The sequence below is a fragment of the Macadamia integrifolia genome, chromosome 2 (genome assembly GCF_013358625.1).
Source record: "Macadamia integrifolia cultivar HAES 741 chromosome 2, SCU_Mint_v3, whole genome shotgun sequence".
Lineage (NCBI taxonomy): Eukaryota > Viridiplantae > Streptophyta > Magnoliopsida > Proteales > Proteaceae > Macadamia > Macadamia integrifolia.
In genome coordinates, this window is record NC_056558.1 from 2,502,754 (window position 1) to 2,529,583 (window position 26,830).

General features: G+C 37.4%; 1 protein-coding gene across 1 annotated transcript; it reads right to left on the bottom strand.

Annotated features, from left to right (window-relative positions):
- Window positions 1-285: 285 nt before the first annotated feature.
- LOC122059434 (truncated transcription factor CAULIFLOWER A-like) lies at window positions 286-26,830 on the bottom strand. Its single transcript, XM_042622220.1, has 9 exons — window positions 26,742-26,830; window positions 26,306-26,600; window positions 2,240-2,318; window positions 2,028-2,092; window positions 1,833-1,932; window positions 1,456-1,497; window positions 834-875; window positions 638-750; window positions 286-543 (listed from the first exon to the last, which is right to left on the bottom strand). The coding sequence occupies exons 2-9, from the start codon at window positions 26,488-26,490 to the stop codon at window positions 441-443; spliced, it is 729 nt and encodes a 242-aa protein (XP_042478154.1). The 5' UTR covers window positions 26,491-26,600; window positions 26,742-26,830; the 3' UTR covers window positions 286-440.

The following is a 26,830-nucleotide window of genomic DNA, read 5'->3' on the forward strand; positions in this document are numbered from 1 at the left end:
TCTCATGAGAGTGTTAAAACTTCCATCATAAAACCAGTTGGCTTGAAGTGGGGTGACTTCTTGTGGGTCTTATACATGATAGTTGAGTCATCCACAGCCAATGTGAGACTATCTCAATAGACAGGGATTTGGTAGCTTACACAATGCTCCTCGACATAGAACATTATAAATAAATAAGGGTTTAGGGATCCAAGTTTCTCATCAGAGCCGCTTCCACCCTTCCCGGAGATGTACAATGATGGTGCAAAAATAGAGACCGGATTTGGAAAAGACGAAGTCCCAGAATTATCACAAGCGATAATAGAGATTCCAGAGTGTTGTGTTATATAGATTAACTAAGAAAGTAGTTAGATACATCGAGTTGATATCTAGGATTTCCACTTACATATAACTCCATTGTTTAGAAGAGTGCTTCTTCCTCTTCTATTCTTTAATTGATTTCATTCCCGTGACAGCATCCAAGTTGGGATGGGATTATTAGTCCGGGCTTGCCTTCTACCTCCTTCCTCCCCACATCCTGTGCCTCTCTCCTGGTAACTTCCACTGCATCACAATACTCACCATGTTAAGTAAGAGAGGGGGTAGCGGTCATGGTAAAAATGAAAATTAGAAAAATCTAGAGAGAGAGAGAGAGTACCCAACGTTGAGGGAAGAAAGTGGCTGTGAAAGCATGAAGGGAGGTGAGTTCTGGCCCTCACTCTGCGGCACCAAATGCCCCTGTTGGGCAAGTACCTTCTCCTTCTCCTTGAGCTGTTTCAAACCAAAAATATAAATCCAATTCGCAAACTTAGAAGCGGGATGGAATATCTCCCATGAAGACAAACGAAGCTCACCTTCTTCATGAGCTGGTTATTTTGCTCCTGCAACGCTTTCTCCTGTCACATACGCAAGTGAGATAGTGGTGGAATAAAATTTTATTAAACCAACCTCAAGTTGAATCCAAGCCCTGAATGGGATGGAGCACAACACTACTGAGACTAAGTTGGGCACATGCCACTAGTTTTCCTAGAGCTAGATGCTCAACAAATAGGGGGTTAGGGGGGACTTTTCTAGGGGAGATAGGTGGACATAGAACTGGGCACAACGCTAGCATGCTCAGCCTTTCCCTGAGAAAGAAAAAAAGATACAAGAAGATGGATACAACTTTTTCTTTTTTCATGTGATTATACAGGAATATACGTGGTAATTACAAAAGGGGGAAAAAGCTGGGCATGCCGCCTGTCTACCTAGCCATGTGTCTCTCTCCTCCCTTGTGAAATGATGTCCTTGACCAGCCCATCCTGTGCTCTGGATTGGTGCATGTCACTTGCGGAAAGTGAGCAGCTTGCCCAACCCTATATTTTCCACTCTGTCAATTCTTTTTCCTTGTTTTCTCCCTTAACCTCTTTCATACATGATTGTGATATACTTTCCTAAATTATTTGCTATTGAGAGTTCTGTGCATCAAGGCCTTACCTTTTTCTGTAGTTCGGATATGGAATCATACATAAGCTGATTCTGCACAAAAAAAAAAAGGGATTCTCAGAGTGTCAGTTGGATAAATGGGAGTTATCAACTCCTGTGATATCATGATATTTTCTATGATATAATTCCCATGTTTCATGAAGGAAACATCCACCTATTAGTTGGAGGTTTTAGTCCCTATGAAAAGAGAGTTGGATGTTAAGATAAAAGCCTGGATTGGACAAACTTCATCTGATCCAACATAATAAAAAAAAAAAAAATAAATAAAAAATAAAAAAATCAGTGGTTTTGATCCTCATGATTATAATAGAGCCTAAGAATTGGACAAACTTCAGTTCTTGTCTAATAAATTTGACAAGTATTTTTACCTTTCTTGTTCGTATATGCTTAAGAGCAGTATCAAGCTGTTGCTCTAAATTTTGGAGTTCTTTGATACTCAAGGACTCAAGATCTTGCCCCATGTAGTGCCTGCAAACATCAAATTAAAATCTGTTTGGTAGCCTCTATATGTATTTGTTTGTATAGTCACTCACTGATTTATGCTTTTAGATCTGTATGTATACCTTTGGTTTTTCTGTAGAATATCAACCTTGGACTTTAATTTAGTGTATTCTAATGACCAGTTTCCCTACAAAATATTCAGCGAAGTTTAAGATAACAACATCTTGGAATACAATCAGATCTAAACAATCATGCATTCTAAAGTACAATTGGAGGATACTTTGCCATGTAATAATTTAGGCATTTTTTTAAGGAGACAAATTCCATGGCATACCTGTGATTCGTGATCAGATTGCACAAGCTGTCGCTCGGCATAAGAATACTGCTCGTATCTTTCAAGGATCCTATCCATGCTGTCATAAGATCAAACCTTAGAATCTCTAGCTACCAATAAATTCACCAAGCAAAGAAACCTTTCATGATTCAGTACTGACAAAGGATTGATGGTAAAAATAAATGATGATAAAAGCATTCATAATTCACTTTCAATGACTTTTATTTTCCTGCATTGAGCTTTCTACATCCTACGATTGTTGGTAGTTGATGATATTCTTGGCCTCCAGGTTTAGATCTTTCAATATCCTATCTTCTCTTTTGATGTGGATCTTTTTGGACTGGCTAATGCTATTGCTTCATTCTTTGTTGGACACTACTAGTTCAGACATTATTGCTCACTACATCTGGGATTTTATTGGGTCACACCCTCATGGAGATCATTTGGAACTCCTACAAGGAAAGGAAAACCAGATTCTTCTATGGTAGTAGGTGCTGAGTTCTTTCAGGTTGATGTACTGGAATCGGGATCAGGTTGTGCAAATTTCCCCTTTTATCATCCTCTATTCCATGTATATACTCCTAGACACTATAAGGCACTAAAGCTTTACTTTGACAGTGGTAGCTTGGATATCATGCTCTTGAAAATAATTATTGAGGCACTTGTGTTGGCTGTTTCTACAGCTAAATCTTGAATGAAGATTCTCTTGTGGCAAAACTTGAGCTGAATTTCTTTTTCTTCAATGGATTCTCTAATAAAGTGACACTTGGTGACTTTGTTGTGTCTAGCTGAGGTAGACTGGGTTCTTTGCTATTGCAATAGCTAAATTTTTATAACAGTAGATCTCAGTTCTTTCTTCTTGCCTCACCCTAATGTATTCCATGATTCTTCTCAACCAAATTGCTAGTGAAGTTTCCAATGAAACTGAAATATATTCTGATTCAGCAGAGGATTGAGCAACTGATTGTTGCTTCTTCGATACCCAACAAAACATGGCATACCAAGAGTAAATGCATAGCCAGAGGTGCTCCTCATATTAACAACACAATCTCCATAATCACTATCATAGTGCCCCAATATCACAATACCCAACCAATTTCAGCCTAAAAGTTCTGCAAAATCTATTACAATAGTTAACAGTACTTTTGAATATATCTCAAGACCCATTTTTCTCCAAAATGAAAATGATCTTGGGTTGTGCATAAACCTGGACAATAAACTTGTTGAAAATATTATACCTCGCCTTGTAGTAGTGAGGTATAATGAATCACCAAATAAGCCTTTATACATAGAAGCATTTACTTCCTTTCCCCTATCATCCTTTCTCATTTTTTCACCCATTACTTGCAAATTATGCTTTTTTGCGGATAGATTCAGCATACCTCTCTTGAGAAATAAAAGCACAATTAAACTCTATGTGAAATAAAAACACAATCATTATCTTGATATATTTCAATACTAAAAATGCATTGTAGAAGCTCTATATATTTCATTTCATTTCCATTTTGAATTCTTGAGCCATCTTCTCATTTTTTTTTTCCCCAATGAAAATGAAGTCATCAACACATAAAGCAACAATAAGAATGTAACTTACTTTGAATCTTAACGTACAAAGTTGGTTAATTTTTGCTTCTCATGAGTCCTTTTTCATTGTAGTAGCCGTTAGTTTAGCTATAGCATGGTAGAGGAGCTTGCTTTAGCCCATACAATGCCTTTTTTCAAGTTATATATATATATATATATATATTCTCTTCTAACTTAATGACGAAGCCTTATAATTACAAAAAAGAGTAACCCAGTGCATGAGGCTCCCGCATTCATCTAAAAAATGACTGAATGACCATGCTCCATTTTTTTTTTTTCGTTAAAATATCATTTGTATTAAAAGAAAAAATAAAAAAGAGAATATATAGATGGAGAAAAACCAAAGACATCACAGGGCAGCTAAGGCTGACTAATCCAACCCACCTTCGGCATTGCCATCAGCAGGGAGGGAAGACAAGCAAGAGCGCCCACAGAAGGAATAAAAAGAAAAACTGCAGACACTATCAAATCAACCTGTATCTTGGCTGATGAAACGCATCCATATCCAACTCCATCTTGACCAAGGCCGACCAAGAGGACGCCGGAGAAGAGACTTCAAGATGAGCAGCTGGTTTAGAAAGATAATTTGCGACTGAATTTACTTCCTGGAAGTAGTGAGAAATTTTCCACTCAATTGAGCTCAAATACTGGAAACAATTTAACCATCTTTTCTGAGCAATCCATGTGACCTTCTTCTTAAGCAACAAGATAACCACTGCTTTCGAGTCACATTCGATCCACAACTTTGGAATCTCGAGAGACTTGGCAAGCTCAATGCCTGAAAATACCACCAAGAACTCTACCTCAAAATTTGTAACAACCCCTAGGAAGAATCTGAAGTTTGCCACCACCTTTGCCTTATCATTTCGAAGCACACCACCAACCCCAGCCTTTCCTAGGTTTCCAAGGGAGCACCCATCTGTATTTACCTTCTACCAACTAGAGAAGGGCGGACACCAAAAAATTTCATAAATCTGCCTAGGGCGGCAATTAACTTCAGGGAGACCCAATCTTTTGAAACAGAGCAAATCGAAAATAGAAATTGATGAGCAATGATGCACATAAGATTGGGCGGTTATTTCACCTCTCACCAATTCAAAACACTGATCTGCTGGCTTTTTTTCATTTTCATACCTTATAGCATTTCTCTCCAACCAGATAAAATAGGGAATTAAGATGAACCCTTTTTGCCAGATAACCTTGAAAGAGACTTCCATCGCCTTGGCTTTCCACCAATTTAAAGCATCTTCCATCTTGACAAAACCAGGCCATTGAGTGTTAAAAAAGTTGCAAAATTTCTGCCACAAAATATTTGCGAAACCGCAAGAGGAGAAGATATGGTTTTTTGAATCCTCCTACATGCCACATAAATCATACCTAGAGCTCATGGCAATTCCCCAAGCCTGCACAAGATCATCCGTTGGAAGTCTATTTTAAACATCCACCAACCAAAAGTCACTTGACGAGGCTGAATGCGAGATTGCCATAAAATGGAGTACCAACCCACCTTGGGGGCTTGACTTCTCACAGAGTCCCAAGCTGATTTAATTATGAAAATCCCTAAAGATGAGGGGCACCAGTGGCAAATGTCCTCCATATTGGTAATAACAATACTTATAGCCATCTCAAGAATTCCAGTCATAGCATCAGAATCAATACTTGGAAAGACCCATCTATTGAGAGAAATGAAATTAGCTACCTTAGCTTTCAGAGAAACCAGAGAATTTTCCTCCTCACCCAACATCTTCTCTATTGACATCTTATCCAACCAACAGTTAGACCAAAATCTAACGTTTTGGCCATTTTTTACTGTCCATTGTTCTTGAGACGAGACAAGATTCCAAACCTTCTTAAGACCTGTCCAGATAGAGGAGGAGATCTAGCCTGATTTCAGAGAGTCATCACCCTTAAGAAAGCGAGCTCAAATCACCCTTAAGAAAGCGAGCTCAAAAAAACTTACTCATACAAGATCCCTCATGCTTTATCTGCTAGGCAAGCTTGCATAAACATGCAAAATTCACATCCCTCAGCCTTCTAATCCCCAACCCTCCCTCACACTTGGGTTTGTAGACATCATCCCATTTCATCACTATTTTTTTCCTCGTTTCCAAATCACCTGACCAGATAAAATTGCGCATCCATTTTTCCACCAACTTAATAGAATATTCAGGCCACCAGTATATAGCAAAATTATGGATAGGAATACTAGAGATCATAGATCTGATTAGATCCACCCTACTTGCCATTGACAAGAGTCTTCCCTTCCAGCCTGCTAACCTGCCCTTTATTTTATCTAATAAAGGAAAAATATAGTCCTTCTTAACTCTTCCCTTGAATATCTCCACTCCTAGATATTTAGTTGGTAATCTGGCAGAATGAACCCCCAAAAACTCAGTGATAAACTGTTTCATATGAGAGGCCACCTTACCAAAGAAAAGCGTACTCTTATCCAGGTTAAATTTCTAACTTGAGAAGGCTTGATATTTAATCAAGAACGACTGGAGATTCCTCACATATTTTGCAGACGCATTCATAAAAATAAAAATGTCATCAACAAAAAGAAGATGAGGGGGATTAAATACAACTCTGGGACCTGGAAGAGACTTTGTCAGCCCTCCATGCACCATGGCCTTTAAGCCTTTACATAAAACCTCCTCAGCCAAGATGAATAGAATAGGGGAGATGGGGTCTCTTTGTCGCAGACCTCTCCCAACCTCAAAGAAACCCACCGGGCCACCATTAACAAGAACAGAGACTCTAAAGGAAAGTAGAAGATTATGAATCTAGAAAATCAACTTATTTGAGAAATCGAACCTTCTCAGAGTCTCGAAAAGGAATTCCCAAGACAAAGAGTCAAAGGCTTTTTGCACATCCAGCTTGAGGTGCATACCTCCACCCCTCACCACAGAATGCATCAAATTAGCAAGCTCAGAAGCTAAGCTAATATTTGATGAAATAATTTTTCCCTTCTAAAATGCTCCTTGTTCCTCAGAAATTAATTTGGGCAGCAACCCCTTAAGCCTGGAAGACATTATCTTGGACAACACCTTACAAAAAAAATTTCCCATGCATATTGGCCAGAATTTATCTAAAGAAACAGCCCCAGGTACTTTAGGAATTATAGAGATAAAGCAATTATTCACTCCTTTTGGTAGTCTGCCCACCATAAAAAAAAGACACCACAGCCATGCAGAAATCAACTTCCACAACCTCCCAACACTTCCTGAAAATTTTTCCTAGGAACCCATCAGGACCAAGGGAGCTCTCTGGATCAAGATCCCACACAGCCTGCTTTATTTCCTCCCTACTTGGGATCGAGTCCAAACTAACAACATCATCCACCGAGAGCACATTTGGAATGCAATCTAGCAATTCTTGATGAACTGTCATCTCAGAAGCCTCATGGAACTTCTTGAAATATGAAAAAACATAATCAGCCACCCCCTGCGGATTCATGACCTAGGAACCATCTTCCCTTTTTAAGGATGAGATCTGACTTCAAGCTCTTCTCAGTTTCACAGAAAGGTGAAAAAATTTAGAATTACAGTCCCCATTTTTAATCCATCTCTGCTTCGCTTGTTCAGCCCATAACTTCTCCTACATTTTATTGGCCATAAGCAGAGTTGTTTTCGCATCAGCCTCTTTGGAAAATAAATCTTCAGACATGCCAGACACTTCAATCATGTCCTGAACCACCTTTAATTCACCCTCAACCTTGACCACTGCTTCATTCAAGTTGGGGAAGATCTCTCCCAAGACCTCAGCATCACCTTAATCTCCTTCAATTTTTTTGTAAGAACAAGAATAGGATTACCATCAATCTAACCCCTCCAAACCTCATCCACCACATTAATAAAATTATTATGCTCCATCCAGAAACCATGGAATTGGAAAAGAACGTTTAAAGGTCTCGGCATGATCTGAGACAGAGGAACTAAAACATGCGGCACAATAATCTTAAAAACATCCATCCACTATTCATTACAAAAACTTCAATCTAGAACAGCTGCCATATTTCCCCTCCTCCGGTTATTAGTCCAAGTATACTTCTTCCCTTGGGAAGGAACAGGCAACAGATGACATACATCAACCATCACCTGAAACTCAGCAGCAGAACTGAGATTATATGATCCCAAGCCCCTTTTTTCACTGGACAACAGAGTGGCATTAAAGTCGCCCAACACAGCCCACGGGAAGGCCGAAGTTGCCTGTGACTCCAAATCCAGCCATAACTGGCGATGAATAACTTTAAAGCACTAGCATGGACAAAAAGCATCCCAGTCTTAACACCAAACACCTCAAACAAAATAGAGACATGCTGGTCAGACATAGTAGTCACAACGGGGCGGGGGATCCCTAACCTCCACATGACCCACAAATTAGACACTTTTTCATGCCTCTCATTGTGAATGAAATCCACAGAGTAACTCAACTTATTAAAAAACAATGCTGGAAATTTACTTACTTGCACCATGGGTTCAGCCAAGCACAATACTTTAGGGGCCGAATCCTTCAAAATCGAGCGTAGGGCTATTTTTGCAGCTGCCTTCCTCACACCACGGATATTCCAATACATAACATACATTGGAAAACTAATTGGAGTTTGAATTTTTGCTAGACTTTTTCACCTGGCCACTTTTTTTCTTCTGTTTCCCTCCCACAACCAGCGAAGTACCTTGCCTTTCCCTTTGCATTACTACCTAATCCACCACATCTACTCCTTATGCACCACCGACATAGAGCCCTAGAGCAGTCAACCATCAGTAGAGAAGAAATCACGTGGTCTTCATTAGAGATAGGATCAAGGCGCTGAGCAGGAGCTCCCACATGACCCCTACCCTGAGTCATAGCCATTAGCGATGTACACAAAGGGTACCTCGCTTCAGAGGTGTTTTGATTTCCCTGCACCGTCTGGACTTGGGAAGAGAGCACAATCTCCTCACGCACCAAGGATTGATCCGGGTCATCACCTGGGTAATGGTCTGAAGACACATTTTTAGATCCAACATTTGACCTATTTAATGGGTCGTAATCCCCATTATTATGAGAAATCCCATCCACGTTTATTCCTTTCCTATTTGGTTAGGACTCAAAATGGTAGGTTCCAAAAGAATATGAATATCTCCTCCATCTACAGGCATATTCTGAGGGATAACATTTGAAACACTATTTGATCGCTGAGCTAGCAGAGATCTGACCCCGCTGGAAGACTCTCTCACCGAGTTAACCCCAGTTGGGTTAACTCCATCTTCTACGAACATAGCCCAGGAATCCTTCCATCGTTTTCCAACAAGGACTGTTTGGCCTCATCCACCTTCTTTTGTCTACAGGCAACAATTAGGTGAGCATCATGTTTACAGTACCCACATCTTCCCACATTGTCTTCATAGACAACCTTTTGACGGAATCCAAAGACCTGATTCTTTCCCAGCTCTAGCCTTTCAATCTGGACCTTCTCCACCCTCACAACCAATTCAGATACATCAATCTCCACCAGAATAAAAGTGAAATTACCCATAAGACCTTGTCTTGTGTGTTTGTCTAATGCAACAGGACGCCCCACTGCCTTTGCAATGGATAACAATACATTCTCATGTCAATACTCAAGCGGGAGATCGGGCAAGCGAATCCAAACAAGCTTCGTCAAGGATTGCTTCTCGTGGATGTTGAAATCAGGCTTCCAATGCTGGAAGCAGATCAACTGATCACCAAACCTTAAGGGACTCCTCCTCCAAACTGCTGATTTATCACCCTCACACTGGAACTCGAAAATAACATATCCCTTTCCCAATGGGTGCATTACCACTCATTGACTCAATTTCCAATTTGCACGAGCCTCCTCGCACAAAGCATCAAGGGAAATCAAACGGAAATTAACTCTATCAGTGCAAAACGAAAGTTCTGCCGTTTTGTCTCATAGTTCTGTTGGGCAATGACAATCCTTCGAATGTTTCCTACTTGAATTGGATTAGGCAAGGAATTAATGGTAAGACATGAAGCGTTTCCCACGGCCTTCGCATAGGATTTCTTTGGTGCAATAGCCTCCGGGATCCTATCTTCTTCAGGAATCATAGGACCTCGATCCAGAGCTTCCCTCGAACCTCCATCTTAGTCCTCCTCATCGGCGGGAACTCTAGCCCCAAGATCACCACACACTCTCTCTCCTCCTTTCTCCATCAACTCCCTCCCACTTTCACCTTAGTGCTTGAATAACCATGCTCCATTAGCTACCCCACACTGAAAAAAATTTCTTTGAATCTTTCTCAATGTTGATTGGTCCCTTTCTTTTAGCATGCACCAAAGCCCCATTCCTATTCTCACTTTTGATAATTAATGATAGTATTCATATTTAGTAAACTATTTTTATCTCCTGTCATGTGCTTACTACTTAAAAGCACTATCTAAATTTTAACTGCCTCTAATTAGCTAAGCACTGATACCATATCTGTTAGCTATTTTTACTAAATCTTGAAAGCCAATTTAGGTTAGATGCAGAGAAAAAATAGTCAACAGTAGAAGGCAAGAGAAATTTCTCTAATTCTCTTGTGGTTTCTATCTGCTTTTTACACTGTTGAACTAATTTTTGCTATAGTTTTGCACACATCTGTACCGATTCACTTAGGCCCTCTTTGGTATCATTTTTCTTTTTGATTTTTGTCTCAAAAAATCGTTTTTGGGTGCTTTTGTTATTATTTATGAAGCCTATTTCTATTTTAAAAATATTGAAAAAATACAAAAATCTAAAATAACTTGAAATCCATTAATGGTTTTTCACTGAAAACCATTTGCAGTTGTTTTTGCATTGAACATTAATGAGCATGTGTTTGTACCTCCCAAAATCCAGGGTAAATATGTCATTTCGTTCTATTTTAAGAAAAAAATGTAGAAACTCATCTCTGCTCCATCCCTACCCTCAACCGGCACACTTATTCTCCTACTTGCAAATCCATCACTTCCGGTGATGAAAGTTATTGCCGGCAATAGTCTAGTAGCAGCCGATCCCCACTTCCGTTCTTTTCTTCTCCTTCCATCAATCGATTGAAACCTTCTTTTTCTTCTTTTTATTTTTATTTTTTATTATAAGGATATTTTCTGCAGGTATTCAGATTTGCAAGTGGAAGATAAGAGGACCGACCAGCTGCCCACTAGCTGTGACCAACCACACGTAGCAGCCACGGGTGTTGGCCCTTGAGGGCTGGCTGCAGTAGGCTACAATAAGGCCTTTGGGGCTATTTGCGGTTTCAAATCTGAGTAGATCTGAAAAAAAAAAAAGAAAAAAAGAGAGGAGAGAGAGAGAGAGAGAGAGAGAGAGAGAGAGAGAGAGAGAGAGAGAGAGAGAGAGATCAGAAGGGTCAATAAGAAAGGAGAGGAGAAGGTAGAGGGAGGATGAGAGGGAAAGAAGTTGCAGAAAATTACAAAAGAGAAAGTGGAGATTGGAGAAAGAGAGTTATGAAGAAGATGGGTGAAGAGGACATCTCTTCACTCATTTTTTCAAAAACCCATTTTACACATAGGGATACCAAATTTATTTCTCACAAAAAACCATTTTTGTTTAGTAATTACCCAACCATTTTTACGTTTTGATAAAAAATGGTTTTCGTTAATACTTTTTGTTAAATAGACAAAAATCAAAAAGAAAAATGATACCAAAGAGGGCCTTAGTTACGAAAAAAATTTCGCTGCTGCTCGGGTTGCAGTCAAGTAGCTGCAACCTCATGGTAACAGCCAAGGGAATGGAATCTCAGGGGCAGGTTTGAAAATACCCATCCAGGGTGAATTTTTTCACTCCTACCCTGAGATTCCATTCCCTTGACTGGTACCAGGGGTTGCAGCTACTTGGCTGCAACCCAGGTAGCAGCCAAGTTTCGTTCCCTAGTTACTCCCTCGCTCTCCCCCTTCCTATCATATTAGAGAGATTCTATCCACCTTAATAACAGAGAAAATGTATCAATCCCAATTACACAAAGATCTAAGCGGTATGAGAGGAAGTGATTTTCTATCGCCTCCTTACTTGTGATAAAAGATGACGGTCCTCACCTTTACTTTCGTGAAGAGGAGACTACTCAACATGATGAAGCATCTCCCAAATCTTCCATGTCAACATCTGTATATCCTTACAACATAGACATTCCCCATTACAAACACGAAACTTCTCACATTTGTAGGAGTGCCCACTGCATCTTGTCAATCCTATATGGTTCCTTTGTCCTCATGTCACTTTAAGGAGGGAAGCACAAACTTAAAACTCAATTTGGTTTGTAGATATGTAGTGTGTGGGTCCAATTCTTTAAAGTGATGTGAGGAAGACAAATAAACCATGTTGTAGGATTAGCAAGATGAAGTGGGCATTCCTACAAATGTGAGAAGTTTTGTAATCTTTCAAGGAAAAAGTTTTTAGGTTGTAGTTGGTTGATTTTTATTAGTGTATTATTACTTAGCGCATATTTGATTATCGTTTTTCCCAACACAAGATACCATTCAATCCATCATAACACATAGATAATTGGTTTTAGTAAAAACTAGGAAGCATTGAAAACAGGCGACTTTCTCATCCAGGAGAAAAGCTCAACATGCTTTCTTGGTTGGTTATTTTCTAAGGTTCAACTGGTTCTTAATTTTCCTTATTATTATAGACACTATATGTGATTTTTGTCTCCTAATTCAGCTTTGATTTTGATCTGTAATCCATATGAGTTGTTATTTTCAAAAATTTTGTTTGGAAAGCATTAAGAGTTGCAGCACCACACTTGAATACTGCAAATACTTCAGAACAATTACCTAAAATGTTAAAATAAACCAATAGGTCAAAGTACCCAACTAAAATTATAAATATGATGCAAAAACAGGCTACAGACAAATCCTTAGAATGGTAATCTCAAAAGTAAATTTGGTTTAAAGAAATTAGAATCATAAATATGATGCAACATGCTGCACAATCCTTCAAACTGTCCAACATGCACGATGATTGGGGCAATATAGGAATTTCACTTGTTTTCAGCTCTGGTCATCTTAAAAGGTTGCACTAAGTTTATTAAGTTCTATCAGATTAGTGTTTCATTTGACAATTTTGGCAATCACTATGGGAGGTGGTTTAAAATATGGACAATGGATCTGTAGCAATTTTGGCAGAAAATCAATTTGATGGAAGTGATGATCTCTTTTGTTTGTGGCTTGGAAGGTGTTTACTAGGGCTGAAAAAGGTCATCTTGTTCTTCATTACATCTTAATTCCTGTCTTGCCCCCATCCCATCCTTTTCTCTCTGTATGCCCCCAACCCTACGTCGACCCTTCCTCGCCACTTGTCGCTAACTCACCTCACCCAACACCCCCGTCCCCTCCTTCATCTGCCTCTCCCCAGCCTTTTTGCTCTACCACAGCACCTAACTCATTCTAATATGGCTTCTTCCTCCCCACTTGCCCACATCCGGCTCTCCTTGGTCTCCAGGCCCCAACACCTAGTCATCCCTGATACTGCAACCCTTTCCCACTCTGCCCTCTGCCCCATTACCATCCCCTCTGGTTCTAATGCTTTCGCTAAAAGGTCAGTTGTACTAAAGAAAAAAAAATTGAAAAAGAAAGAATGAAAAAACTGACAAAAAAAGCTAGAAACACCAACAGAATATAGGCAAGTCCTTCCACCTTCAACAAACCCATCAGCAACGGTAAATCATTTATCAAACTAAAATCAATCCCTTGAAATACAAAATGTCAGGATCATAAAAGAAATCAAATAATCACTTTCGCGACAAGGCAATATGGTCAGCCATGTTTCCTTTTCTTTGGCCACACATATGAAAGATTCCTCCTAGCTGTCTTTTGCTCCCTGAAGAAGCTAACCCAGCATAGCATTATGAGGATTCTAAGTCGGAATTGTCAAGGTCTTGGGCATCCCTTGACAGCCACAGAGCTAAAAACATTCGTGTCAAAACATCTGCCAACGGTCGTTTTTCTTATGGAAAAAAAGTCACAAGAAGATAGGATGAAATCTATCTCTAAATTTATTTCCATGCCTAATTTATTTTGTGTTGATCCTACTAGGCTTAATAGTGCATCATATGTTTCTTAAGCAAATTATGTATTGCTCCACGCATTTATAACGGTTTCCCTAGATTCATTATTTTAGTTCAACAATGCCGGACCTTGGCAGCATCTCACAATCCTTGGTGCATGTGTGCCAGACCCTAGATTGATTCTTGGTGATTTTATTGTGGTCCTATATGGGAATGATAATCAAGTAGGACGAATTAGAGCCCTCTCTAATGACCATATTAAGCAACTTCGTTGATGACTGTGCACTGATGGATAAGGATACCACTGGTCTCAACTTCACCATGGTCTAATAGCAGATGGAACAATGGGCTAATTCATGAGAAATTAGACAAGGATTTCTGTTCTATTAGCTGGCAGAGATGTGTTGCAGATGCTTCTTTGGTTATGAAATTAACCGGAATCTGACCACTTCCAACTTCTGGTAATTGCACAACCCCCACCACCAAATGGAAAGAAATCCTGAGACTAGATGGAGAGGCCTCCCTGGGTGCAGTAAAACAGTTAAGAAGAGTTGGGCAAAGTCTTTCAAAGGCTCAATTAATGTTCCAAGTTCACAAAAAGCTGATGTGAGCTCATGCAGGTTTGGCTAGTTGGAGGAAAAGATAAGTGACAAATACTGACATAGAAATTCAATCTAAAATACAGACTTCATGAAATTCATGATAGTAAGTGGTAACCTAGTGGGCAAAGCATGAGTTGGCCACCCAAGAGAGTTTTGAGGCACTCTTTGGAAGAACAAAAAACGTTGAGATCATGAACTGCATTACTGACTTTGGGGCAACACAGGTCGACCTAGTTGACTGATTTGTTTGCTCCTCACATTTTTTTTTTTTTTGGGGGGGTGGGTGGGTGGTTGGGGGTGGGGGGTGACTCAAGTCTACTACCTCTTACTTCCTAATACTTTTGGAAGCTATCTTATTTGTTTCAATGTGCTTGTTATAAGTAGGCTTTTGAAGTTTTGCATGTCCTTCGTCATATGTTCTAAACAGGATAGTTTTTTACTGTAATTTCGCTCTCTATCTGACATATCCTTGTATATTGCCTATGCCATAGCAATAACTTTCAATGGTGGTTATAAGAACTTGGAATCACTGGATGACCTTTCTTGCCCATTGGATCAAAACTTAATAATCTGGTGCTATTTCATGGACCTATGAAAAGCTCACAATATCTTTATTTTTTCCATTTTTTTTTTTTTTTTCTTTTGGGTGATATTTATTTTTCCATCTTGAGGAGAGGTTAGCCATGATATCCCTTCTCCTTTTGAGGATCTTGATTTTGGGTCAGCGGATTCCTCTAAGAGATCTATTTAATGCCATATGATTAAATAGTGAATGGGGTTAAAACAGACCTAACCCTAGGGTATCTAAATATAAGTACAGAAGCATGGGGTTGGGGGAAGGGGTTTAGAAAGATTTCTTTGGAGGTTTTAGCTTCCCAGTGAGATGGGTTTTCAGTTGCTTCAGAAAGAATGTTGTCTTTTCTAATGAAAAATGCAAAAGAACGTAGAATGATTGAAAGGTATATTTTCATCTTTTGAAAGAAGAAATCCCTAGAAGACGATGTGCAAACGAGGGGTCTCTATTACTTTTAATATCTTGTTATAGATGAATTGAGATGATTAGTTTTTCTTCTACCATTTGCTTAATTTGTGTTGGTCATATTTACTATCACAACTAATTACTGCAATTGCAAAACTATCAGTCATTTCTATTCTCCTCTTCGTATATATAGACTTCTCTTCTCACCGCATAACTTGCTCACACCAATCTAGGGCCTGTTTGATTTTGTTTCTCCTGTTTCTATGTCTAGAAACAGTAGAAACAGTTTTTTTCCGTTTCTGTGCTAAGAAATGATTTTTGGAATTGCAAAATGGTATTTTATTTTTCTGCTTCTCAAAATGTTTTCAACAGTGTAGTCGAGTTTGAGATATGAGTGAAGGCACGACATTGTAGGAATGCAATTCACGAGTGAAGGCATGGGTTGGAGTTGCAGGTATGCTTCATGAAGATGAGCTTAAGAAGGATGAAGGTAATCCGAAACTGTGAGTTTCGCACAACCAGGTTGGAATCGTCATATTTGGATAGCTAGAAGTTTCAACAATGTGTTGGGGTTTAGGTTTAGGTTTAGGTAGGTTGAGTGAAGTATCGGGTTTTTCACAATTTTTGTCACTCCCACTTGTTTCTAGAAATAGAAAAACAAGTCTAACTTGTTTCTCCATTCCTATTTTTAGACACAAAAATAGGCATAAATTACAGTTTTTGTTTTCAAAAACAAGTGAAACGAAACAGAAAAATCAAACGGTTTTTGGATTATTTTTTCGTTTCTGAGCATAAAAAAACAGAAAAACCGTTTCTAGAAACAAAATCAAACTGGTTAGTCACCTTAGCAATCGTTTTCATCCATCATCCAACATTACCCTTCATGATTATATGCCAGTATTTTTTATTTCTATAAGAACACTCATCTTGACCTTCATAAGTCATAACTTCCATTTTAACTTCATAAAAATTCTACATTTTCCCACCACCCCAACACACCAAAGCCTAGGCCTGCCTGACTGCATAATAAAACACTATTTTACACAATTCCTAGTTTGACTCTGCAACCACTAGCTATTCTACTTCATTTCTTCCCATTGGTCGCACCCTTTGTGGGCTAAAAATTGTTTAGAACCTTATTTCTACATCAAATTTAGAGTATTATCTCATGATCATTTTGCATCATTATGGCGTTGCCTTAGAAGAACAATTGAATGCTCTAATCATTTCAATATTTCCTTTAGAACTCAATGTAGTGTCAATATCTTCCAGAAAATCTGTCCCGGATCACATAGTTTTTGTTAGATCAAACATCAACTAATACGAAAATAAACAAAGACAAATCTACACAATACATAGAGATTTAACGAGGTTCACACACTGATGTGGTGTGCTACGTCCTCGGGTGAAGAAGAAGATGTTTCACTATGTAAAAGAGAGATTACACTCAAGCAACGACGAGAAAACTCGCTCTGAAACCCTAGCTCTAAAAATCCCCCCAAATTACAATGACTTTCTCAACAAGTCGATGGTATATTATATACTCCTTTAAGTCTCGGGTCGCGATCCATCTGGCTCTACTTTCATCATAGATCTCAGAAAACTTTCCATTCGGGTCACCACCAAAATATGTCGGAGCGGGTCATCCTTCAAAATGGGTCAAAGAAGCTTCGACTACCCCAAGGAGATTGCTCAGTTGGTGAAGACCAACACCTCAAAATTATGAGGTCATGTGTTCAACTTTCCTTGGGATCTTAAAAAAAAAAAAAAAAAAAAAAAGCTTCAACTAGATGCATACTTCCATGTTTGAGATGCTTTAACAACTTGAAATATCAAGTATTCCTACCTATTAGATTTTACTACTAACGACTCAAGGTCGTCATTCAATATAAGATTAATATAATTATGCTAAAATCAAAATATCTAATCCTCTCCCCCCTTAAAGCCCCACCACAACAGCAAAAGCATCTGAGATTGTCAATGGATGATCTAATCCTAAATGAATTCATCTTCATCTTGATAAATGAAGATATGGAAGTACATATTTGGTTTTAAGATTTGATCCCCAATGAGTGTCTATTATTGTATTCTATTGGTCAACTTCCCAACCTTATTGTTGTTTCCATTGTAAGATTTCTTTTACTTTCCTAAATATATCAAGCTATTTCTTAATGAAACTTCTTTAGCATTCACCTATAGTATTATGAATATCTGTTAAGTCAGTCTTTCTTAACGGTGACCTGCTAGTGTTTGTTGTGAAATATATTAAGTTTTTGGGCCCGTTTGACAACGTTTCAAGAAACACGTTTCCGTCGTTTTTGTTTCCAGAAATAGCAGAAACGGAGTAAAAAGCTTTTGATAAAACTGTTTCGTTTCACTTATTTTCAGAAATATAAATATAAATTTTTACTTATTTATGGTTCAAGAAACGACCCAGGTGAAACAAGTTGAACTTGTTTCGCCGTTTCTAGAAACGACTTGTGGCCATTCTTTCACTGGTTACTATCGACTTCTAAAAACATGACTTATCAAACACCTTCAATTCCGTTTCTGTTTCTAGAAACGGAAATTTATGTTTCTACCGTTTCTTGAAACAGAAACGACAGAAACGTTATCAAACAGGCCCTTTGATTAAGGGCTCAAGATACTTAGGTTGCTGAACTAAAGTCAACTAAACTTCGAATCATGGAAGACTAATCATAGTAAATTATGATTAGTAAGACCAAATCCTGGACCCAATGAATCAAAGGTACCTATGACCTAGACACTTCATGCAAGTTTAGCCCAGTGAGCCTGAGCCTAGCCTAGTAGGGCCTAAGCTAGGATTTTCAGCCCATGGGTTGGCGTAGGGCTGTGATTTCTAGGCCCGATTAAGATAGGTCTGGCTTGGACTGAGGCCTAGGTATGAGCCCAACAAGGGCTAAGGTTGGGTACGAATGTCCCTCTGAGACCTTGTTATAATGGGAGTCTTGTAAATTGGGTTGCTCTTTCTTATAAGTATGAGAAAAAGATTCTCTATGCAAGCAAGACATTCTACATTTTCTCACATTGATTTTTAAATCACTATTTTTTTTCTTAAAAAATAATATAATAATCCATGTGAGAACTTAAACTTCGGGAGTCTTTTATTTATATATATACATATACGGTTGAAAAAAAAAAAAAAATCGAGGGTTTGGGGTAGATTGAGTTACAGGGACCTAGGTTAATCCGAGGTCTTCAAAAATCTAACCCAGCCTGGCCCACATTATGTTAAGACAAGTTTCTGGATATGTGATAGGTCCACATCATGCATGCAAAATTGGACACTTGGGTATGGCTATAAAAAAGATTAAATTTTTTTTTTTTTTTTTTGAAAAAGATGAATTTGATAAAGACAAATTGTCTGTCGTAGGAGCCCTTTTTCTTCTGACGCATCAACTCAATTTTGACATATTACTACTTATTCTTCCTGCCATACCGGGTTTTGGACACACATCCCCATATTCAACCGACACCCAAAACCGAACGAATGTAATGTAGCGTAGCTAAGGGTGTCTATCACTTCAACTCCAACTAAACGGTTTGATTCCGGTTAGGTTCATGATGTAAACGATATAACCTAACCGAATTCTATTCAACTCCAACTTTCAAACCAAAATCAATTACTATTTGGTTTCGGTTATCCGATTGAATCAGTTTCGGATTGTACGGTTTCATAAGTTTTTTAATATATACAATGGAGGGAAATCAATTACTATTTTTCTTTCCGGCTTTCCAATTGAATTCCGTTTTCGGATTGTACGGTTCCATAAGATCTGGAATAGCATTGAGGGAAATGAAATTTACCAAATCATTAGAATGCCTTAAAGCTGTAACCTACAATAATATATTCCACAACATATAAACACACAAGAACCTAAATCTAGAAGGATCAAACAGATATATCTAAATGGGTATAAAGTATAAAGCATTCTAATTAATAATAATAAATTAAAATAATTTAAAAAAATTAAAAAAAATTAAAAAACTTTTTTTTTAAAAAATCTGTTAGGATGAAATACTAACTTGGTTGTCTCTTAGCTTCATCCACTTGCAAACAAATTTGAACTCATCAAAGTATATAATTGCAAACTTTGAAGGAAGCGGAAGCAAATTATAGGGAGAGATAGAGTCAGACACAAGGATTTAGAGTGATAATCCACCGGACTAAGGATTTCTTTTTCCCTATATGGAGTCCTTTCCAAATAGTAAGAATCAAACCGTGCAAAACGATCTCAATTCCCTTACATTAGAAACCAATTATAATCCATCGGATTGACACCCAGACTATACTCAGTTAAGTGTTTTTTCAATTCAATCACAATCCATTGGAATGAGCAGTTGAGCCACACTAGGCTTAGGATTTCCCACAAAGTCAATCACAGCCCATCGGCTTGAGTACTTGGACCATCGGCCAAGGATTTCTCTTTGTGCACCAGTACAAAAGTGAGCTACTCCAAACTCACGCCAACTTGAGCAAGATGACTTTTTTATAATCCTGGAACTACACAATTGAAGGCCATTGCTGACTCTCATAAGATCTACTTTGCCCTTCTCAACATGATATACTCATTTAACTTCATTTTTCTGTAATAAGAATACTACTTCTATCTTGTAGTATTTGTTGGTTGGTCCCACTATTTTTTGTTTCAAATGACTCAAACCCTATTTATAGGCCACGAACTAGGCATTAAACTAGCTGTTAGAGTCGAGCACAGTTTTCTTTAAGATATTCAAATTCGAGTTCAAACTATTTTTAAGTTTGATTATGATGAGAAGTATTTAATCAACTCAAGTTTCAAGTCAGTCCAAGGAAAGTCGGAGCTCATAAATATCATTTAAGATGCCTAGAGTTCCTGAGAATTGGTGAAAGTTCAAGTCTTGTATATAAATATCAATAAGTGATTGAATTTTTACTTGGGTCATTAAATGCTTCTGTTATGGAAAACCACCCATTACCATGGATGAGCATGGAATAGGGGACTCAAAAACCCACTGGTTCTTTTGATAGCACACACGAATGACCGTCCATGAGTCTGTCAGTTTAACTTAAAAAGTTTAATGAAGCTAGGACGGCTGCAATAAGTCACAAAAAAATATAAGTAGAAATATCAAAAAAATTTCTAAGTCAAACCTTTTGGTTTCCTAGGTTTTTTTATTTAGGTCATTTTGTCACTATTATGGGCATTTCACTCTTGTGGACATCAATATCAAGATTACATCTAGATGACATATTCAATTTCTATAATTTTAATCTTAATGAAAATTTGTTCAATCTTGATTTTACCTTTGATTTACTTCAATTTCTCATGGCATGGCCGGCCGTAGCCCCCATGGAAGACCTTCAACAACAACTTTTTATCAACTTTTATCTTGCCATTTTTTAAAGCTTTGATTCCACCTTTGTTACTTGGATTCTGTCTTGCATTTTTTCTCTAAAAGGTAATTTTTTGTATTAAGAAGAAAAATAAAAGAATATATAAGAAAAGAAACACTGGCGATTGAACGACTCCAAATACTAAAACAAAATGCGAGACCATCACCCCCACCTTTGGTGTTGTCATCAACAGGAGAGAGGCCCGCCAGAAAAAGAACTATACTCTACTAATGCATAAAACAATACCTCAACTGACAAGAGGCATCTATTTGTAGCTCCTCTTGAATTCTTAGAGGAAGTGTTGGAGTAGAAAAAGTGAGAACTAGATTGTGTTGCCTTTTTCGCTAGATATTTGCTATTTGATTAACTTTCCTAAAGTAGTGAGTTAGCATCCAACAAATAGACTTCAGGTAAGGTTGAAAGAAAACCTAGTTTTGTCTAACACACTACGGAAGTATCCCGCTAAAGGACCGCCAGAGAGACTGCTACAGAGTCACATTCCACCAATAGGTTTTGAATCTGCAGATCCTTTGCCATCAACAATTCTACCACTAGACCCTTAAATTCTATCTCGTAATTCATTTTAATCCCTAGGTAATTACCAAATGAAGACATTACTTGGACTTCATCATTCCAAAAAACTCCACCAGTACCAGCTCTTTCCGGATTGCGTAAAGAGCAATTGTCTATGTTAAGTTTCATCCAGCCAGCTAGAGCAGCATTCTAAAAGACCCCCATAATAGAAGGAGCATTAGAGAAATAATAGGGACGCCGATTCTATCTTGCTTTGAGCACATGAACATGCATGCTAGATTAACTAAACACACATCAACATGTTCAATATATCAATATAGAATCTTCATTCATCCACACATATAGCAAATGCTGCCATTAAGAAGCTTAAACAAATGTATGTAAAATTTCTTTCTTTTATTTCTCTCCATGGTATTTTTTTTTTTTTTTTTTTTTTGTGATTCTATTGAATTTATTATATATTTGTAGTCTTCTCAAGCATCAAATTCATTTAGCAGTCTAGTTTAAATTTATCTCAACTTTATTCCCTGCTTCTATGGTATAAATGATGAAATGTTATCCATATGAAAATTTCATTGCGAGTCTCATATTTGGCATCCTCTTTCTTTGATCACAGATTTTATAGTTTAAATATGGGTCTTTAACTCAATTGATAGAGTACTTGTGGTGCAGAAAATAGTTCCATACCTCAAGAGGATGATGGTTCGAATCCATCAAGTGCCTTATCTATATTTTCATTTTAACCTCAATGGTAGTGTCAAGGGAATATCCTGGTTTTTAAAATAGAAAAAAACCATAACTATTTATTAACTAAATTTTATAGGAGGGTAAGTGGTTGATATTTTGCAATTTTTTCATGATCTTAATTGATGAGTTAGACCAAGTCAACTCAACATTAGACAAGTTAGAAACTTTATTAAATTGAGAAAGTTTAGGTGATAAAGTTTAGTTGAAACAATACTGAGTTTAAGTTGAGTCTCCCATGTGAATTGTAACTAAATCACCTAGAGAGAGAAAAAGAGAGATTCTACCAAAAGAGAGCTCTCTCTCTCTCTCTCTCTCTCTCTTAAAAATGCTATAATTATCCATCATTATTTGAAATAAAAATATTAAATTCTAATAATCATCTTAAATTACTAATTGCTTTAATGGATATTATATATGATTGAAATATATTTAATTTGATGTAGACATTTTTTTCTCTCTCTCTCTCATGTGCATTTGCACGTGTATTTATTACTAGTATATATATATATATATATATATAATCTTTTGGGTTCAACAATCTCTCCATTTTTGGAGATGACAAGCCATGATGATGTGGGAAGCCATAGCTCTCACTCAACATCATATTTCCCATAAAAATGTTAGAATAAAGAATATCAAAATAACTTTCGTATAAGAGTTCAAAACTTTTTAATGTTAAAAACTCCCCATGAATATCAAAAGTGAGTCGTACCTTTTGTGTAAATAGATATGATGGTCATTATGCAATATCACATCACTAATTCATCCTTGCTAAAACAAGTTGTTCCATCACATCCATCATAGGCTCCTTATTAACCCTATCTTTAAAAATTTTAACCCATAGATATTTGGTAGGGAAATTAAATTACAGATAGGAATTTGATCCAGGAACAACTTTCTTTTGTCAAGGAACAATTTTTGGAAAGATAAGTGGCTTGGGGATGCTTCTATTGAGGAGATGTCTAACTTAGAGGAGAGTATACTTCAGTATGCAAAATTAAGGGTTGTTGATTTAATCTCGGACTTCAAACAGCGGTTCCTAAAGGTAAATTATACTTTCTTGCGAAATAACTTAAATATAGCAAATTTGATAAATCTGCCTCAATATAATATTGAGGACAAATGTGCATGGAGATGTAATCCTACAGTGAAGTTTAGTACCATATCAAAAATGGAATGAAATTCATCAGCGTAATCTCAAGGTGCCTTGGTTTTTCATTATTTGAGCTAGCTGGGTAGGCAATTGCAACCTCATCAATCAACGTTTGGGTGGACTTTAATGAAGGTTAGCTTCTTAAGGATGAAATTATTGGTGGAAAAGAGTTTCTTTAGCATCCAAATGCAACCTTTGTGGGAAAGCTAGAGAGTCAATCACTGACACATTCCTATGATGCAGTTTTTCTATAGAAGTGTGGGGTTCATTGATTTTTTGGCCTATCGTGTAACCATCACACTTGTATGGTTGATTTGGTACAATGGTGGTTGAGGAAGTATAGGTTGTTGTCTTGGGTGACAGGATTAATCCTTGTGGCTAATAATATTTGGAGAGAGTGAAATGGGAGACTCTACAAAGGTTGATGCAGGATTTTTAATAAAATCCATGGTATGGTCGTTAGAGATTTCCAAGAGGCTAATCTTAATTTGAAAGGGATTGCAAGCTTCTATGCCTAGCCTAAGGACAATTCTTGAGATCTTTAGGTGTAAGGAATAATAGGTTAGGTGAAACTTAATGTTGTGAACGGGTGTTCTCTAGGCAATCTAGGAAGAGTGGCATTTTTGTTATCATATAGGCCGAACACTTGATTCCTTTAAAATATTTCTTGGTATCCAAACCAACTATGTGGCAAAATTTCAGGGCCTGATGGAAGGAATTCTCCATGTTAGGAATGGTTTGGTGGCATCTCTGTGGATAAAATTTGAATCTGTAGTGGTTGTGACTATTGTGCAAGCAAAGATGATCCCTTGGATTGTTATGCGGGATTGGACTTATTTGCAGCCTTTTCTTAACACAATCACTTCGAAGATATCTCATTGTTTTGAGGCTAACCCAGTTGTGGATTTCCTCGCTAAAGATGTAGCCAAGTTTGAGACTTCAGCATCTTCGATTATCTTCCCAAACCACATTATGTGGGAGTTAGCGTCGAACGTCATGGTAAGACCTAGATTTCGTTTTTGTAGATAGCGGTTGAGGGCCCTTGCCAATGGCAACGCCGAAGGTGGGGTCCCTTAATCATTGTCTTTGGTGTTTCCTTGTTTGATGATTTTTTTTTTCTTTTGGTTCTTTTCTTTAATAAAATTCTGATATTCTAGCAAAAAAATTATATAACTCCCTTTTAATCTAAAGTTTCACACCAAATTAAGTATGATGAATTGTTAGACATCATCACAATAATTTGGTTTAAGTGAATATGGTGAGTTGTTAGACTTCACCATATTACTTAGCTCTTTGAGTGTATTATGATGAGTTGTTACACATTACCACAACCCTTAATTCTAGAGCAAGCAGAATATGATGAGTTGTTAAACATCATCAAATCTCTTAACCTCTTAATTCTCTCTCTGAGTTTAAACACATTCCAGGATATGCACATCACATCACCGTAATATACCTTCCCTTTTGGAAGAAAAAAAATATTACAATGGTTACATCTTCCATTACATGGAATCTGTATTTGCCCTAATGTGGTCTAGAATCCGTAGATATTTCTCTTTGATAATACTTTGTTTCCTATTATAGAGACCCACAAAGAACCCAATCAAGATCCATCGATTTGGCATCAACGATATCGGAACCTCAAAAGTCCCTAAATGATTTTATTTTAATTTTTATTTATTTATTATTTTTTAAAGATAGAAATTACCTAAATGGTTCACAAAGATGAATTCAGATCAGGTTCACGTATAAGAATGTGATCCCTTTTTTTTTTTTTTTTTTTTTACTAAAGACGGATATCTAGGCCTTTGCCCTGACTAGTCCCATGGGTCCATACTTACTCCATAATCCCATAGATCGAGTCATACTGGGGTTGAATGAGAACCATTCAACTTCCATTGAAAATAGTGAAGAGCACTAAACACTCCTGTGTGAGTGGCCTAAGGTATGTCTAGTGAGAATTGAACTTAGGACGTCTGAATTTACGACTCATAATTCAATTTCTCTTTACATTTAATGTATTTCAAATCAATAGAACAAGAAGAAACAAAAAATATACAAAAATATTCTCATACATGAACTTGACCCGATCTCACATAAACAAGAAAGTAATCATAATCCAAGAACAACGTTAAAATTAATTGTTACTTTTTTCTTTTGGCTAGGAAAATTAGTTGTAACTAAGGTTCCAAAAGGCTAAAGTAACTTTCTAAAGACAGCTATAATCGCAAATGTGAAAGCGAGAAAAAGAAATCTCACTTTGTGATCACAAAAAGACAAAGAAGAAGTCATCGCATGAAATATGGAGGTGTTCAAGTTCATCGTATCAAGTCAATAAGGATGATATGTAGCTAAAGTTGCAGTTAATCTCTCTTTTTTTTTTTTGTGGTAGAATCTCTCTCTCTCTCTCTCTAGCTAGAGTGCAGTTAGTCTAGGGAAGTACATACATAAACGGAGGTCAGAAACTTCACTCACCCTAAAAAAAAAAAAATTCACTCACCCCCGTGTTATAGGACTTGTTAGGCTTCAAGTCAGCCCTATGGTCAGCTATTTGTCCAACAGCCTCCGTTTCGTACCATTCCAAGACAAATGATAATAAAAAAAAAAAAAAAAAAGGACAACATATGATATATACAAAATAAAATATAAAAAAATACTGAAACTGAATAACAACCGTACATCTATAATTCGCTAGTCTGCATGGATTTTCGAATTAAAGTGACAAAAAAAGGTACGCCATAGTCTGGAGCAAATTTTCCCCAAAAAAAAAAAATCATATTTAACGTTTAATGATAATTTTTATCAGAAAATAAATAAATAAACAAATAAAAAGACAAAGTTAAAGAAGAGGGAGAGAGATAAACATCGCAGAAGTTTCAGCAACGATTCTCGCTAAAAAAAAGGAAATATTGATTGCTTTGAAGAAATGCATTAGTTGCAGATTGATATGAGAAGAGAACAATAGTATTCTAAATATATAGAGAGAGAAAAAGAGAAACTAGTTCACATAAAATAAAAAAGGGGGGAGAAAGGAAGAGAGATGGTGAGGATGATCGTACCAGGAATCGGTGGAGTACTCGAAGAGCTTGCCTTTGGCGTTGAAGACGATTAAGGCGACTTCGGCATCGCAGAGAACTGAGATCTCGTGAGCTTTTTTCAGTAATCCCGCCCTTCGTTTCGAGAACGTCACTTGACGATTGATCTTGTTATCGATCCGCCTCAGCTGAACCGGACCTCTTCCCATCTTTACTACTTCACTTCCTCACTCACTCACTCACTAACTCTCTCTATCTCTTTCCTTTTATCACAATCTTCTGTTCTCTTCACTTCACACTTCTCTTCTCGGAGATTTTTCTAAGAATACAAACAAATCCAGGAGGAATTAGAGGAAGAAAGGAAGATAAACAAAAACAAAAATAGAAAATTTTCCAAAGAAGTTGGAGAAGAAGAAGAAAAAATGATAGGAGGAGAAGAGATTTGGGTAGGGTAATATACATATATAGTAAATTATTGTGGTTTCCTCGTTCTTTCCTTTTCTTGAAGTTTTGGGGAGAGAGAGGTTCTAATTTCCTGAAACCTGAAAC

What these genes read in the sequence shown, in the direction of transcription:
- LOC122059434 (XM_042622220.1), bottom strand. Translation starts at nt 26,490, where the DNA reads ATGGGAAGAGGTCCGGTTCAGCTGAGGCGGATCGATAACAAGATCAAT. An exon ending in GAGTACTCCACCGATTCCTG is followed by an intron (nt 2,319 to 26,305) that starts GTACGATCATCC and finishes ATCTTATGACAG; the next exon opens with CATGGATAGGATCCTTGAAA. An exon ending in TATCCGAACTACAGAAAAAG is followed by an intron (nt 876 to 1,455) that starts GTAAGGCCTTGA and finishes CGTATGTGACAG; the next exon opens with GAGAAAGCGTTGCAGGAGCA.